This window comes from Solanum stenotomum, chromosome 5 (genome assembly GCF_019186545.1).
Source record: "Solanum stenotomum isolate F172 chromosome 5, ASM1918654v1, whole genome shotgun sequence".
Classification (NCBI taxonomy): Eukaryota; Viridiplantae; Streptophyta; class Magnoliopsida; order Solanales; family Solanaceae; genus Solanum; species Solanum stenotomum.
This window is the reverse complement of record NC_064286.1, coordinates 8,983,170-8,999,494: the sequence shown is the minus strand read 5'-3', so window position 1 is coordinate 8,999,494 and position 16,325 is coordinate 8,983,170. Positions and strand designations below refer to the sequence as shown.

Below are 16,325 nucleotides of genomic sequence, written 5' to 3'. Positions count from 1 at the left end.
ATTCGTTTTTCGACCCAAAAGCGTCTAGATTTGATTGGTTTCTTCCCCAAACACTTAGACTCGAATACCCAACCAAAGTATACAAAAATCTACTCAAAAACAACCTCAAATCTTATGAAATTTACTCAATAACTCCTCAAAACTTCAACAATCAAGATTCCAATAGAAACTTCAACAAAATCCATCAAGAACTCAATTACTCTACTATCAGGAATGTAAATACGCTGAATTAAATCATGATTGGCGCTTGGGTGAACGAACCCAATGTTATGTGATCTCACATACCTCGTAGGGATTAACACTTGGTGAAATCTGCAAGCGAAACTCAAGAACGCGACGAACCTTGGCATTTCTCCTCTTTTCTCTTCTCTCAAAGCCCTAACATAATTTTGCAAAGTGTAAACTAAACCAAATCAGTTTAGACCCCAATTAAATTACTAAAACGAATTAAACCAATTGAGTAGGGAAAAGACCAAAATACCCCTCTTAAATTCGGGTAACTTTCCTTAACTGGACAACCCGACTATGAACAGGCATATCTCCCAAGAGCTCGAAAATTAGCAAACTCAGTGGCGTTGGAAATATAATTCAAAGACCTTTCATTTGATATCATATGGCACATATAAATCATTTTGTACTAAGAGTTATGGTCGTTTATCATTTTGTACTAAGAGTTATGGTCGTTTGAAGTTGACCAAAAACTCATACTTAACATAACTTGCCAATATTTCCAAATTTAATCTTTCAAAAAAAAATAGTTTCTTTCTAATTCTAGTTCTTTCAAATAGAGGGGTGTTACAAGAANAGATAATTCAAAGACCTTTCATTTGATATCATATGGCACATATAAATCATTTTGTACTAAGAGTTATGGTCGTTTGAAGTTGACCAAAAACTCATACTTAACATAACTTGCCAATATTTCCAAATTTAATCTTTCAAAAAAAAATAGTTTCTTTCTAATTCTAGTTCTTTCAAATAGAGAGGTGTTACAAGAATCAATTAAATCGAGAGATAAAATTGATTCGGAGTGATAGGGGTGGAGAATACGAATCTCTTTTTGCAGAGATATGTTTGGAATATGGTATTATTCATGAAACTACTACACCCTACACACCACAATCAAATGGGATGGTGGAACATAAAAACAAAACCTTAAAGGAAATGATGAATGTCTTGTTAATCAGTTATGGTTCACCGCAAAGTTTGTGGGGGGAAGTTATCCTTACAGCTAACCAAATACTCAATAGGGTACCCCATAGCAAAACGAAATCTATCCCATAGAAGTAATGGAAAGAACATAAACTCAACTTGAAATATTACAAAGTGTGGGGGGTGTTTAGCCAAGGTACAAGTTCCTTTACCCAAGAGGGTTAAAATTTGACCTAAAACAGTGGACTGTGTATTTATTAGATATATTGTGAACAGTAAGGCCTGTCGGTTTTTTGTTCACAAATATGATAATTCGAAATTCATGTTAATACGGTAATTGAGTCAGATAATGTTGAGTTCTTTAAACACATTTATCTATACAAAACTGAATATGAGTTAACAAGTGAAAGATCTAAAAGACCACGGAAAGAATCAACGTAATATACACCATCTAACGAGGATCCTAGGCGTAGTAATATGATTAAAAGGTATTCTTGTGTGGACAATATTAACCGTCACTCTATCCCCAATATATCACCATCCATCATCACTTACCACTATGGGTGAGTGTTCGGTTCTTCGGTTCGGTTTATCAAACTTCGATTTAATTCTTCGATTTTTTATTTTAGAAAAGTGTGCACCATTTACCAAACCAAACTAATTTGGTTCAGTTCAATTCAATTTTTTCTACTTTGATTTGGTTCGGCGTTTTTAAAATAGTTTTTCAGCGTGAATGAAAAATAAAATAAAGATTTAATCGAAGTATAAGACACTTAAAAATTTAAAACTATATATGTTAACGGACGATGTGTCTCGCCATGAAACACTTCTTGTGCTAACTAAAAGACTATATTTGTCTTTGTAAAGAACATTGTGCCTCCAACTTCTTCTCGAGAGAAACAAGGCAAAGATGGGTTCCTTTACATGACGTACATGGATAAAAATAAGTTTGGGTTCTTCTTGAAAATTAATATTTAAAGTTAACTATTGATTTATAAATTTGTTGCTACTTTGATTNACACCGAAGTTCTGAGACCCTTACACCGAACCAAAATAATCAAACTTTTGAATAACATCGACATCGAATCGAAAAATTGAAGAACCGGATTAGTTCGGTTCGATTTTTCGATATTAATGTCCACCCCAACTAACCACATATTCCATTACCACCACCATCGCCATCACCATTGTAAACCACCATACCATTATCTACCACTAACCACCTCTGCTATCATAACCACCACTATTGCTAACCGTTATCGTTCTACTACCACACTTGCATCATACATTATTATAATTATATCCATTGAAATCACCAGCCTCATCTCTATAGCAACCGCCACCTACACTATCACTATCAACAACTACGTCTACTATAGCTAATTTCCCAACAAATTTCGTTATCATAACTACCACCATACATTCTTCGATCGCCACCTTCATCATATCAATCACTATCACCACTGTAATCAATATCTACTACCAACCACCTCCATCATCATAACTAGTACCGCCGCCAACTACCACAAATATGTCATCAACCACCATCATCAACACCGCCAACAACCAACATCAACCAACACCACTACCAATCGTCACCACAACACCAGCCACCTCCAACATAAAAACTATCACCACCATCATTACTTATCCCTAACAATAACTATTACCATTTCCACAAATATTTAGTTAATTTTTATTTGAATTATATAGTTATTATGTACATTCAAATATTGAAAAACAAATAATCTTAATCATTTTGTGTTTAGATCTAGAGACAACATCTAATCATTCAAATGTTCATTTAGAGTCAAATGTCTAAATCTTAATTAAAACAACTGAAGCCTAATACTTATATAATTTATTTCACCTTCTACCCCACATAAAATTATACATAAATTTTTCCATAGGTTATGTGAATATTAAATTACGTAGAATTACTAAATCACAATCAAACATCATATAAAATTAATACTTGAATAACTTTAATTTTATATAACATTTGAAACCTACCAACCAAACATTGTATAAAATTAATATATATAAATAACTTTTATTCTATTCATAAATCATCAAATAATATATAAAACTAATACACAAATAATTTAAGAGAAAAATTCAGAAATAGCAAACGTAATAGACATATAAGGCTCTAAAACTATAGTTTCAATAATTGTGTTCCATAACTATAGTTCCTTTGCTATGGAGGTTGTGATTCATATAATTCTGTACGTTTGTATATTTCGCTTGCGAATATACAAATAGGGTAAGTATATACAAATTATGTATTTATATATTTAGGAATTTTTTAGAACTCCGTTTGTATATTTCTCTTGTCAATATACAAACATGGTTATGAATTTTTCATGAATCGTGTACAAATAGTTATGGTAAGCATATACAAAATTCTGGATTTATACATTCAAGAACTGAATTATACAAATTGTGGATTTATACAAATCATACTTATTATACAAATCAAGTGAATAACAAAATTAGGAAACCTGTAGCCGCGAATTATAATTTTCTTAAACTCTAGTTATAATTTCTAATATAGGCTAAATATTTGTTATTCTGCATAATTTTTCCATAATTTAACCTCAAATAGGCCGATTTGGAGAACTACTATTCACATCTCTATAAATAGAGTATAGAAAGTAATATAGAAGGAGATTGGAGTGAACATTCTCTATTTTACTCTCTACACATTGAAAATAAAGAATAAAATAGAAATAGGTCGGAAATGTTGTTAGACATGCATAGATTGGGTATCATCACGCAACACTAAGGAGCGTGTAAATTAAAGAGCTAACCAATAATCTATAGAGCAATGGATAAGAATCTACTAATTTTGTTCCACATACGATCCTTGTCATAAATGATAAAACTACAATCTACAAATCCCAATTCCCCACATACAGCAAAAGATGAGATGGAAGGAGTATTGATATTTTTGATTTAATATTTCCTATGATACGTGTAAGACCATGAAATTTATAATATAATATACATTTTTAATTTAAAATAATAAATTTTCATTTTATTTTTTAATTTTGTGTACAATTAAACCTCTTTCTCAAATTATATGACTTACTTTTCTTTACCGTCAGTCTAAAAAAAAAGTCATATTTCTATATTTAATAGCAATTCAACTTTTAAATGTTAGTTTTAGCTAAATGAAATACTTTATAGCCATATGAATATATATTTCACAAATTTCAAAAATTTTATTTAAACATAATGTCAAATTAAACTCTGTCACATAAATTCACGTTTAGAAATAAAATACTTAATTTTGTTATTCAGAGAAACTATATTGTTAAACTTAGAGCTAGCACATAAACTCAACCACTCAGGCCTGATTTCTCTCTCTAACTACTCTCTTTTTTTCAGAGTCATGGGTGCTAATGCTTCTTCTTCCATTGACTCAACACAAAATGGATTAAGCAATCCATTATCAAAATCAAAAAAACTCGAAGATATACCTGAGGCCTGCGTTGCTCTAGTATTATCTTATTTAAACCCGCCAGAAATCTGCATGATGGCCCGAATTAATCGGGCCTTTCATGCAGCTTCTTCGGCGGACTTTATCTGGGAATCCAAATTGCCATCTAACTATATGTATATTCTTGAGGAATTACTTGGCCTGAGTGTGACCGGGATGCGCAAAAAGGATATTTTTGCTAAGCTTTCCCGGCCCAATTCTTTTAAGGGTGGTGCAAAGGTTAGTTTGAAATTTTCTTATTTGATAAATTTTTAGATATAAATATACTATTCGAGAAAAAAGTTACTGAGTTTGTCTCAACTCAAGAAAATTTGGATGATTATAGGAAATATGGATCGATAGGAATAATGGAGGAGTTTGCTTGGCAATTTGTTCAAAGGGAATGAGGATTACTGGTATTGATGATCGGAGATATTGGAATTATATTTCCACCGATGAATCAAGGTGGGTTATATTATTACTATATATACTAGTCTCACTCCATCTAAAAGAAACTAGATAGATAAATAAAAAGATAGTATCCTATTTTGTGTTTTTGTTGAGATTTTAATTCGAATTCTCTATAAAAATTTGGCGTAAAAAACTTCTGAAAATTATTAGTAGTCATAATTATCCAATCTGGTTATTAGCTTTTACATGACCTCCTCATCATCTTATCTAAAGAGAGTAAAATATAATCTCGTGAATATTTTCATGTTATGTTTTCTAAATTAATTTATTTTTACTTTTTAAATATTATTAAATTTTTTTATTCTTTTTGCGGTTAAAATTAGTAAAAAAAAATTGCAGGAGCTCCACTTTTTTGGAAAGATAAATATAAATAGTGCTAAATATAATGAAATTTTAGCCAATTATTTTTGCCATTGCCTGAAAGGAAAAAGTATCTTATCAAAGTAGATAGTCATTTCATTTAAATATGATATATAAGATTTATGTGTTAAGAAAGAACAAAGAACAAACACTAGCCAAATATCTTTCTTTTTTCATATATAAAATCCNAAACCCCCCCCCCCCCCCCCCCCGCACCAAATAGTTGAAATAAATAATTATTGGATCTAATTAATCATTTACACAATTGCAATGTTATTATTACGTTTAAAACAAATAGTAATCATAACTAAAGAGAAGAAAAAATACACAGTTAATAAGTCATTATTATTAACAAAACTATTTTTATTTGACTAAAAATGATGGAGATCGAGCCAAGTGTTATTATCTAACTCATTTTATTTAGAGTAACGTGTAATAGGTCACGTATACATGCTCCCTTTTTTTTATGAACAAAAAAGTGACACTTTAATAAAGGAGAAAAGGCAATAGATAATAATAACACAACTAGGTCTTTTTTTTTTGAGGTGCAGTTTGTTTCAATAAAGAAATAAGTTTTAAAGGTTCCTTAACAGGAAAGAAGCATATAATTGGGATTTAAAAGTCAAACTAAGGATATTTTTGTTTTATTTTCAATAGTTTATCGGCATTGTGTATATAAAAAGAAAATTAAAATTTATTAGCTAAATATGTCATATAGCATTTGTATTGCTATATGAAGTTATGAACTAAAACAATAAAATAATTATTACTACAAACAAAGCACCGGTAATAAGCAAGAGTTAATTAATATAAACAATATCTATTTCAATTTTATATTACACTTTGTTTTTCACTTAATCGTCCTAATTGTTTTAACACTACACTATTAAATTATCTTATATACACGAGACTCTATCCTCCACCCACTTGCTGGTGAGGGTTCGATTCCCCATCTTATAATTCACGATAAGCTGATTGATTGGTCCCAATTTTCTTATTATTTGCTTATAGGTTCCAAACTGTGGCATATCTTCAACAAATGTGGTGGCTTGAAGTTGATGGAGACCTTGAGTTCCAATTCCCAGTAGGGACATATAGTCTATTCTTTAGACTTCAGCTTGGTAGGGTCACAAAGAGGCTAGGACGTCGAGTCTGTAACTCAGACCACGTTCATGGTTGGGACATAAAACCAGCACAATTTCAATTAACAACATCAAATGATGAACGTGCCATATCGCGTTGTTATTTGGACAATGTAGGTACATGGATACATCATCATGTGGGAGATTTTGTAGTTGAGGATCCCACGATCATGACGAAAATAAGATTTTCATTGACACAAATAGATTGTACACATACTAAAGGTGGCCTATGTGTAGATTCTGTTTTAGTTTGTCCAATTAGTTTAGCAGAAGTGTTGAGGTCTTCTGATAGTTTGATAGTCACCAAATGATCATATAATGTTTGGGCCTATAGAGTAGAGAAATCAGTATGTATAGTTTGTTTTTAGTAATATGTTGTTTGGTGTCTATAGTTTCTTGTATATATATTGATTTTATGTTTTTCATTCTTATTGCAATTTTTGGATCTTAGAGGAATGTATGTACATGATTATTGAATTTTCATATTATTTTTTTTGGTTGTTCAAGAATCAAGATGATTGAAACACTCAATTAACTTTGGATAAGATCATTGACTGAAATGATTGAATTGACTAATTCAATTCTCAACTCAAACAATGTTTATATTTGTAGTGATGAATTTTGATAAGTTATGTAATGTCAAGAAAAAGGCAACATTAACACTCAAAAGGACAGAGTCCGGAGTCAAAAGGGTAGAAAAAATTGAGTAAAATTTTCAATAAACGGTTGATGGTGTAAATTGTATGTACAAGGCTCACATTGACATGAGCCTTCCCTTTGAAACAAAAAATAGCGGACTTTAAAATAAAAAATTAATATTCCTTCTTTATTATTTATTCAATCGTTTTGTTGTTGCATTTTCATGTTTTTTTTTTCTATTTTCACTATTTATATGTAAATAAAAATGTAAGTGATGCGGTCAAGTTTAATAAAAAAAAAAATTAATAAATAAATTGATAATATTGTGGACAAAATATAGGAATATGAAAAAAAAATATAAAGGACATAAATTTAACTCTCGTTTGGTCATAAATTTAAAATTGTAACTTGAAAATTTGAAATTTTAAGACTTAAAGTAATGTTTAACATGCATTTTTTACTTGAAAAAATATTTAATTTTTTCTTAGTAAAAGTGAAGTTTCTCTCAAAAATAAATTTGAAAATCATATTTTAAGAATCTAATCAAATATCATATATATATATAAAGTTAAAAAATTTAAAATCTAATCCAAAATCTTTAATCAAACCTAGCTTAGATAACTATTTGTACAAATCACCACAAAAACCTCAATTTGTACAATAAAACTTTGGAAAAATTATATAACTAAGCAGGGCCGACTCTTGCCTTTGTAAAATAAGGCTTATGTCTTAGGCCCCCAAATTTTTGGGGGCCCCAAATATTATCAAGAACAAATTATGTGTTAAATTTTTATAGAAAAATTGATTAATTATGATAAAAAAATATATATATTATTTTACCCACTTTAACATCTTTTATACTTTGTTAAAAATAAGAATTAACAGTGAAAAGTGTTGAACAAAGTAAATTACAAATTCTTTTTTATTTCTTTTTAAATTTTAGTTTCAAACACTACAACAAGCATATTAAAAATTGAGTCATCAACTTCTTGAATCAGATTCTATGGCTTTAACTCTTATCTTTATTTAATATTTGTCAACTTATTACTTATAAAATTATGTCAACAATTCATATAATAATTGCTTCACTGAAAGAATGTTTATTATAGATAATAGTTATTGTTTAAGAAAATGGTTATGGTCAAGTCCCATCATTTTGTATATATTGTGTAGAATCCCAATTTTTCTTTTATACAAACCTACACACTACCTCTCTCTCTTCCATACGCACTAATTTATCTCCTTAATTCTATCAACCCATCATAAATCTCTCAATTCCCCATAAATCTCTCAATCGAATCAAATCCAGATTTTGAATAATTTGAATCAACCCTCATAATGTTCAAATTTGATCCCAGGTATCTTTCATTTTTTTTACTTCCATCATTTTTTAATTTTTTGTTGTTTGTATAATTTTTTTGTTTTCCCCAATTTTTTCATAATTCTACAACCAAAATTGCGATTCGTTCGCTATAGTAATCACAACCATTCAAATGGAAGTTCATCTTTTTCGATGGGATTACCTAAAATTTGGAAGGAATTGCAGGTTTCATTGTCAAAATCTAAAGGTGTTGATTCAAATATAGGAGAGAAGGAGACTAGATTTAAGTTTCGCAATGATGACCCCATAGGATGCAACAAATTTGTGTTTATAACTACAAAGAAAAAAAGAAGAGAAAAAAAAAGAGTTAATGATTCTGACTTGATTATTCCTGGAAAACAAAAAGGTATAAGAAACATCTTCTAAAAGATAAAGATTTTGAGGTATAGCCTTGTTTTAATTATTATTTTTCAATTTGTATATGCATGATTTAAGTTGTATATGAGATAATAAATTGGTTGTACTTTTAGTTAATTGTATATGCTACATAATTAATAACAAATGAGAGGATGAAGATGTTGAGGTATTTTTGTTGTTTCCTTTTACGTTATTTGTATATGTATATTTAAATTCAATAGGTTGTTTGTATAAAAGCATTTAATGTATTGTATTATATGCCTTAGTTGTACATATTACAAAATTTCAAGATACAAATGTATATGTCACACCCCAAACTCAGAGAGGCACGATTGGCACCCGGTGTCTCACTTAACTGAGCAAATGGCTGAAACCCAACCAAGTACTACCATGTGACAAGTCAAGGCCGATGAGGCCCGAACAACATCTAGCGTTCATAATCTAAAAGCAAAAAGAAATAAAATAACAGATAGACAAGGTCGCTGGAAAAATAATACATGAAAGCCATCACAATACACACAATATATACATAAGGCCTACAAGGCCAAAAACATAAGAGGAACACAACTAACCGTCCAGCCGATAAAGCCAACCCAAACCCACAACTTACCACTACAATCTACAAACCTCTATAAGTAAGATAGTAGTCATAGGATCGGGACAGGGCCCCGACCTACCCTTCAATACTACATAAACCCAAAACCAAAACCTGGTAACTCCGAAGGAAGTGGAGCTTACCAACAAAGCTGAGCTCCAACCAACTAGCGAAGGTCCGGATCTACCCATCGGTTAGTACCTGCAGGCATAAATGCAGTGCCTCAGGCTTGGGGCATAAGTACAAAATAATATACAGAATATGCAAGGCAATAAAATAGTAGAACAGTATAACTAAATCGAGAAAATGAATTCCATTCCACCAATAAGTCACAGCCAACCTCCCTACTCATGATTTATTTCATATCACCACAACGGCAACAACTTACCAAGCTTCAAGTGTCCTGTACTTGGTTAACCATAACTCAGTCCACCCCATATATAAGTATGAAATGCAATGCATTGTGGTGTAGGCGAACACCCCGCTCCATAGCCTAAAAGACAAGGCAATAACTATGCATGTGGTGTAGGCGAACACCTCGATCCTAGCCTCAATGGTGTGAATGCATGTTGTGTAGGTGTACACTCCGATTCCCAACCTTAATGGCATGAATGCATATGGTGTAGGCGTACACCCTGGTCCCTAGCCTTAAAGGCATGAAACGTATGTCTAAGATAACTTCATGTCAATATCCAAAGTTATAACGACTCAAATGAAGTAGAGCAAATATTAGTCCCCATGGAAGCTCGTGGTGATTCTACAACTCACCATTCAATTGATCTCTTCAAATAAGGGATTGTTTCAATAACTATTTATTACCAACAACCATAAACATGTAGCATTTTTATAGGTAAGAGCTACCACACATTAGAATTTCCCATTAATAATTTATGTTGAGGATAGAAAGGAAACAAATGATACAACATACAAATAGTTGTAGTACTACATTGTTTTGTTCTATATTCAATTTGAAGGCAACTCCTAAAAAGTTAGTTTCCATTTATTCCACTGACTTAACACATCATATATGTACTCCAAATATCGTAATATAACCACAACGCAACAATCAATTCGGACATCACAAGAATTTGATCCTTTTGATAATATATACAACCTTCTACAACAAAAAGGGAGAAGAACTTCAGGTCTACAAGGTGTAAACAGTAGCAAATAGCAGCTGTAAATTGCTATAGAAAACTGAAAGTGAAGAAGAAGGCTTAAGTTTTGTTGAGATCAATTTTTTTCACTAGATGTTTCATTACATATGGTGTATTTATAGATAAAGTGTGAGAATTACAACCACATAATAAGCAAAATATCTCACACCAAACTATGTACTTATGTGGCTCACTAACCACTACTCATTTTAAATCAAGACTAACATATCTACTACAAAATATCTCCAACCTGGGAGTTTCTAGACAAATCTTACTTTTCTAACATATCTAATACAAAATATCTCCCATCTAGGAGTTTCTAGACAAACTTACTTTTCTAACATATCTAATACAAAATATCTCCAATCTAGGAGTTTCTAGACAAATCTTAATTTTCTAACACTCCTCCTTAAGATTTTTCATTGAAACTCCTTGCAACATCGTTTGAAACTCAAACTTCTTAGTGGAAAGAGCCTTGGTCAGAATATCGGCCTACTAATCTTCACTGATGCAATGTACCAACTTAACTTCACCATTCTTCTCGACATCTCTTAAAGCATGAAACCTTATGTTGATATGCTTTGTTCTTCCATGCTGCCCCGGATTTTCAGCCATCGCAATGGCTGATTTATTGTCCACATAGATCACTGTTGGTTCTTTTGGCAACAAATTCAATTCCAACAAGATCTTTCTTAACCAAATTGCTTGATTTGTAGCAGATGCAGCAGCCACATACTCGGCTTCTACTGAAGATTGTGCTACAATATCTTAATTCTTTATGCTCCAAGAAAAAATGCCTGAACCAAATGAAAAACAATAACCAGAGGTGCTTTTGTAATCATCCAAACATCCACCCCAATCACTATCTGAATAGCCACTAAGAGCTCCATTCTTTACATTTCTATACCAGATTCCATAATTAATCGTCCCTCTAATGTACCTTAACACCCTTTTAGCGGCTCCAAAATGCTTAGTGCTGGGACTTTGCATATATCGAGATAACAAACTGACAGTGAACATTATGTCTGGCATAGAAGCTGTTAGATACAATAGACTTCCAATTAGACTTCTATAAACTTTTGGATCTGCCCTCTCTTCGCCATCATCCTTCATTAATTTTTCATTCACAACAAGTGGAGTTGCAACAACTTTGCACTTGTCAAGCTTGAACCTTTTTAACAGATTTAAGGCATACCTCTTTTGGGACAAGAAAAATCCTTCACAAGATTCAGATATCTCCATTCCCAGGAAAAACTTTATTTCTCCTAGATCGGACATCTCAAAAACTTTTACCATTTCATTTTTAACTTCTTGAACCGCAAGAGGATTTTCACCTGTAATAATCAAATCATCGACATAAATTGATATCATAATCAACATCCCATCCACTTGCTGTTTGAAGTACAAAGTAGGCTCATTTAGGCTTCTATTGAAGCCATAAGACAGTAAATGAGAATCTAGCCTACTATACCAAGCTCTTGGGGCTTGTTTAAGACCATAGAGAGCCCTTTTAAGCTTGTACACCTTGTCTTCTTCACCTGCAACTGTAAAATCTTCAGGTTGTTCAACATAAATGTCTTCCTCAAGCAATCCGTTGAGAAATGTAGATTTTACATCCAAATGGAAGATTTTCCACTTGTATTGTGCTGCGAGACCTACTAGAAACCTTACTGTCTCATGTCGTGCAACAGGAGCAAACGTTTCTCCAAAGTCCACTCCAGGCTGCTAAGAATAGCCTTTAACTACAAGACTAGCTCTATGCTTGAAGATGGAGCCTTCTGGTTTGAACTTTGTTCGATAGACCCATTTGACACCAATAACATTCTTCTCTTCTGGACTTTCAACCAACTCCCAAGTATCATTTTTATTAATCATGGCAAGTTTCTCCTCCATTGCTGAAATCCACACTTTGTGGTCTGCTGCTTCTTCAAATGAGAATGGTTCAACAAGAGCAAAATTGCATTGCTCGTAAACTTCTGCTAGTGATTTGGTCTTCAAAACAGGAGAGTCTGTAGTCAATTCAGCATTTGAATTGTTTTTTGTTCCAGCAATAGGACTAGAAGGAGTATCACATTTTTGCTGATGTGGAGTTGCAGCTGAAGTACTCCCACCTTGGTTCTTCACAACAGTATCTTGATCCCAATCATAGTGGCTAGACTTATCCACTACAAGATCTCTACTAACAAACACCTTCTTACTACTAACATTGTACACTTTGTATCCATTTGCAACTGTACTATAGCCCAACAGAACACACAGTTCTGGCTTGCTATCTAATTTGCTTCTTTTAGCATCAAGAACATGTGCATAGCATACCGAACCAAATACCTTCAAGTGTCTTGCAGACGGCTTGATACCCTTCCATGCTTCAAATGGTGTCATGTCTTGGACTACTCTAGTTGGTAATCTATTTAGCAAATAGACAGTGGTATTGACTGCTTCAGCCCAAAAGTATTTAGGCATCTTCTTTTCTGCCAACATGCATCTCGCCATATCCATCACAGTTCTGTTCTTCCTCTCATAAACCCCGTTCTGTTGTGGAGTGTAGCTAACAGTGAATTGTTGTTGGATACCCAAATCTTTACAATACTTGCTGAACTGATACGAAGTATATTCAGTTTCATTATCGAATCTAATATACTTCAATTTACAGCCACTCCCCCTTTCTACCATAGCTTTGAATTCTTTGAAAATAGAAAACACTTGATATTTGCTACTAAGAAAGTAAATACATGTCATTTGAGTCAGATCATCTACAAAGAGAACAAAATACTTGTTTCCACTCAAAGAAGTCGTCCTCATTGGTCCACATAAATCTATATGAACCAATTCTAGCTTTTCCTTAGCTCTCTAAAGACTTCCTTTAGGAAAGGATCGTCTATGCATTTTACCAAATTGACATGACTCACAAACATCTCTACACATGTCAATTTTGGGTATTTCAAGCACCATACCCTTTGATTGCATATACACCAATTAGCTAAGATTATAATGACCGGACCTTTTGTGCCAAAGCCAAGTATCGCTCAATTCAACATTAAAAGAGCAAGTATCAATAGAATAGAATGAAATTGGAAAGGAATTGTCAATCATGCTAATTTTAGCTACCTCACATCCTTTAGGATCATAAATGACACATTGTATGTCCTTAAAATTAAGAGAATGATTTTTATGAAGCAATTGAGCAACGCTTAACAAGTTTGAATCAAATTTGGCACATAAAGAACATCATTAATAATTTTGTACCTTCGTCAGTAGGAAATTTTACTGACCCTCTACCGTGAGCTTCCACCAATGCGCCATTTCCAAGCTTCACTTTGGTTCTATCAGATCTGTCCAAGGTAACAAATAGATTTTCAACAATCGCCATGTGCCTTGTGCACGTGCAATCAACATACCATTTACATTGGTAAATATGTGATGTGTTTGAGGCCAAGAAAACCTCCTCCTCTGATTTTCCAACTTGGTGATCATCTGCGAAATTCACTCGATGGGAAGACTGGCCACATTAATTTTGCTTGTGCCTACAATACTTCTCAATGTGACCATACTTCTTACAATAGCTACATTGAATTTAAGACCTCTTTGAATTCTGCCAACAATTCTTCTCTAAGTGGTTTGTCTTCTTACAAATGCCACAAGGTGGAAATTTTCCTTTTATCGACAAATCACCTTGGTTTCCACCAGATTTTACCTCTCCAAATTTATCCAACCAGACTTTTCTGCTTTCCTTTGATGTTTGAATTTATGACTTGCTTGAAAGGCATCTTCTACTATCCTTTCACTTCTCATAATGACCCGTTGCTCTTGGACTTGCAATTTGGAGATTAGTTCGGCTATTGTAAGAGTAGTCAAGTCATAAGACTCTTCAATAGCTGAGATTATTTATTCAAACTTGTCTGGATAGCTAACCAAGATCTTCTCTACAACTTTCTGATCTGGAAAGGTTTCACCAAGTATTCTTATCTGGTTCACAATCTCCATCAGCTTTGAAGAGTATTCTTTCACACTGTCTGAGTCTTTCATCTTTAAAAGCTCAAACTTTCTCTTCAATGCTAAGATCTAACAGACTTTACTTTATTGTTGCCTTCAAACTCCTCCTTTAACTTATCCCAAGCCTCTTTGGCTGTTTCACAAGTCATAATCCTCGTAAATATCACGTCCGTAAGACTTGAATGTATGCAGGTGAGAGCTCGTGGGGATCTAGTCACCAACTCATCATACTTCTTATTCATTGAGAGTTGCATTAACTCTCAATGGCTGGACAACAGGTTCTCCAAGCTCAACAACTTCCCATAAGTTGAGAGCCTTTAGATAAGCCTTCATTTTGATGGCCCATATATGATAATTCTCTCCGGTAAAAGTCGGAGGACCTGTCGTTTGTTGATTTTCAGGTGCCATGAATTTTTTTCAGCAAGCAAATTCAAGAAAGAACAAAAAGTATATGAGAGTAACAAACAAAATTTTATTCAGATCCCTTAGGAAATAGGCTCTGATACCACGCTACAACGAAAGGGAAGAAGAACTTCAGGTCTACAAGGTGTAAACAGTAGGAAATAGAAGCTGTAAATTGCTATACAAAATCTGAAATTTAAGAAGAAGGCTTAAGTTTTCTTGAGATCAATTTTTTTCACTAGATGTTTCATTACTATGGTGTATTTATGGATAAAGTGTGAGAATTACAACCACATTTTTGACACGCAATTTTGGACCTCCACAATATAAATTAATCATCGAACTTCTTAAATTCCAAACGATTTGAAATAATTGACTTCATAAATTTTAAGTACTTTTCAAGTAATTTTGTCATTTTTATCATTTTAAAAAAAAATATATATATATATATATATATATATTCTATATAATTTTGTATATATTTATTATATTAGTATTTGGAAATTGTCTCAAAAGACTTTAGTTTTACCTAAATATTTGGTTAATTAATTAGCTAATTATTAGTTTATAATTAAATTAATTGTTTTACAATCGAATTAATTATTTTATGTCGCTAAGATTAAGAAGCTCATTAATTAATTTATGAAAATTTATCTTGTTGCAATTTTTAGCCAATTGTTTATCCTATCCTTAACCCCTTAAAAGACAAAAAAAATGGGCTTGTTCCACGACCCAATTCTTCCTATTAGCAGACCCAATACAATGCAATTCTTATTTCCTTTCCTCTAGCCCATTTCCTTTGTTCAAGCCGGCCCATTTCTTAACTCCAATTCAAATCCCAGCCCACCAATTCTCTTTACAATAGTACCAAGACCCAACCCATCAAAGAAAACCAATTACAATACATACATCAGCATATACATACACATACCAAACCGACCCGACTTCTTCTTCTCCCCTACGCGAGAACCAAAAGTCAAGAGCTGCAAACCCAGAAATCGCGGACAGCAGCAAATCGCGGCTGACCAAACCCGAAAATCGCGCCAACAGTACTCTCCCATACACAAGAATCAGCTTTTCCCTGATTTTGAGCAAGGATTTGAGGATCTTCGTACAAATTCGAATTTCAAATTCGATTATTTTCCCCCTAAATCGACCCCGAAATTCCTCTATATAAACCTCCATCTTCCTT

General features: G+C 32.7%; 2 protein-coding genes across 5 annotated transcripts in view; both read left to right on the top strand.

The window, feature by feature from the left end:
• Positions 1 to 16,325, top strand: part of LOC125864477 (actin-depolymerizing factor 10-like) — a 616,735-nt gene that overhangs the window by 89,038 nt on the left and 511,372 nt on the right. The window lies entirely within an intron of this gene.
• On the top strand, positions 4,459 to 7,034 carry LOC125864465 (F-box protein PP2-A13-like). The gene is made up of 3 exons (XM_049544480.1): positions 4,459 to 4,876; positions 4,983 to 5,101; positions 6,479 to 7,034. The coding sequence occupies exons 1-3, from the start codon at positions 4,550 to 4,552 to the stop codon at positions 6,918 to 6,920; spliced, it is 888 nt and encodes a 295-aa protein (XP_049400437.1). The 5' UTR covers positions 4,459 to 4,549; the 3' UTR covers positions 6,921 to 7,034.

Coding starts and splice junctions, on each gene's coding strand:
- LOC125864465 (XM_049544480.1), top strand. CDS start 4,550: ATGGGTGCTAATGCTTCTTCTTCCATTGACTCAACACAAAATGGATTA. Junction 4,877..4,982: donor CTTTTAAGGGTGGTGCAAAG/GTTAGTTTGAAA, acceptor GGATGATTATAG/GAAATATGGATCGATAGGAA. Junction 5,102..6,478: donor ATTTCCACCGATGAATCAAG/GTGGGTTATATT, acceptor ATTTGCTTATAG/GTTCCAAACTGTGGCATATC.